The 1,345-nt window shown below is 53.8% G+C and overlaps 1 protein-coding gene across 1 annotated transcript; it reads left to right on the top strand.

The window, feature by feature from the left end:
* Positions 1-1,116, top strand: BDP81DRAFT_513569 (uncharacterized protein; the record flags this gene model as incomplete). Its single annotated transcript, XM_060595820.1, has 2 exons — positions 1-406; positions 517-1,116. 2 exons carry the CDS (start codon positions 1-3, stop codon positions 762-764), a joined length of 654 nt encoding a protein of 217 aa, XP_060437382.1. The 3' UTR covers positions 765-1,116.
* Positions 1,117-1,345: the final 229 nt, after the last annotated feature.

The raw sequence follows: 1,345 nt of genomic DNA, 5'->3' as shown, positions 1-1,345 counted from the left end.
ATGGCTTCCAACGACTTTGTCATCCCAGCCATCACCCTTGACGCGCCCGACAGCCAATTAACGAACTTCACAGCCGACCGCGCCCGGGAGATTGCCGCCACACTGAACAACTGGGACAGCAACATACTCGACCGCGAGACCCGGCTCCGGACCAACCCGTTCCAGGCCACCGAGGGCATAATCGACATATCTAACCCCTTCCTCTGCTTCACTCCCGTCATTTGGGTCTTCAAGAGCCAGTCTGACCTTATTACTGTCTTCCAAAGCGCTTTCCGCCGTAATACGACGTTCTATAAAGACAACGTCAAGGATAAGAACGCCAGGGTTCGGCTGTGGCTGCCCAAGACCGGCCGCCAGCCCGATGACAACAACTACCCTACAGCCAATCTAATCAAGATGGGCGAAGGTAAGCAGCTGCTGCTGAACGACTGGTGCCTCAGCCAGCCGCGCGAGGACCCCAGAGTAAGACATCCAACCTACACCCGAGGCAGACGGACGCTGACAACCATCAGACAGGCCGGCTCCTCATCCTCACCACTACCGCCTACAAGGACCCCGAGTGCGAGTTCTGGACCTACGAGGCTGCTGCAAAGGCCGCCGCCAAGGAAGCATCTGCACCGGCTGAAGGACAGGCCCAGGCCGCCCAGGAAGCATTCACCATTCCGGACGACTTCAGAATTCATGGCACCGTCACACGCCACTTCCCCTTCGGCCACCGCTCCTTGCGGCCCTACTCCAACAGCAGACAAGAGAGCCCGAAATAGGTCCCCCGCCATCTCTACAACCCAGAGGGGCAGTAGGGGGAAGGAAAGGGTAGGGAAAAAGGCAAGCAGGTCCAGGGTTAATAAAGACAAATAGATCCCAAAGTAGAGGATAGCAAATACAAAGGACAGTAGGGGTAATATAAAAACGTGCGTCTCCCATCTCATAAGGAAAACGTCAATTAAAGAGTTAATTAGTAGAAATGGATTGAGTAGAACACGCCTTAAGGAGTTTGGCAGTATAACTTCTCGTACCCGGACCGCTAGGAGGGCTGGTTTCGACTGTACTAAGGTCCTTACCTATAATCGAGCTAATAAGACTTTAATAGAGGAGGATCGCTAGAGTAGTAGATACGGCTTTTATAATAGAACGACTACCCCAGAGTAGCCAGACCGACCGGAACAGCAGGAAAAACGTTAGAAATATTAGGTAGCGGGCTCCTACGGCACCGGCCGGGTCGGGTTAAGGCTAGGCTAAAGGTCAGGTAAGGGGGAGGGGGGGGGAGGGTATAGTAAGGATTTAGATTCGGGTTAGGGTAGAGGGAGGAAGGTAGTAAGTAAAGGAGGGGGATCGAGGTAGGTAA

Source organism: Colletotrichum phormii (genome assembly GCF_030913505.1).
Source record: "Colletotrichum phormii strain CBS 102054 chromosome Unknown BDP81scaffold_55, whole genome shotgun sequence".
NCBI lineage: Eukaryota > Fungi > Ascomycota > Sordariomycetes > Glomerellales > Glomerellaceae > Colletotrichum > Colletotrichum phormii.
This window is presented reverse-complemented; position numbering and strand designations above follow the sequence as displayed.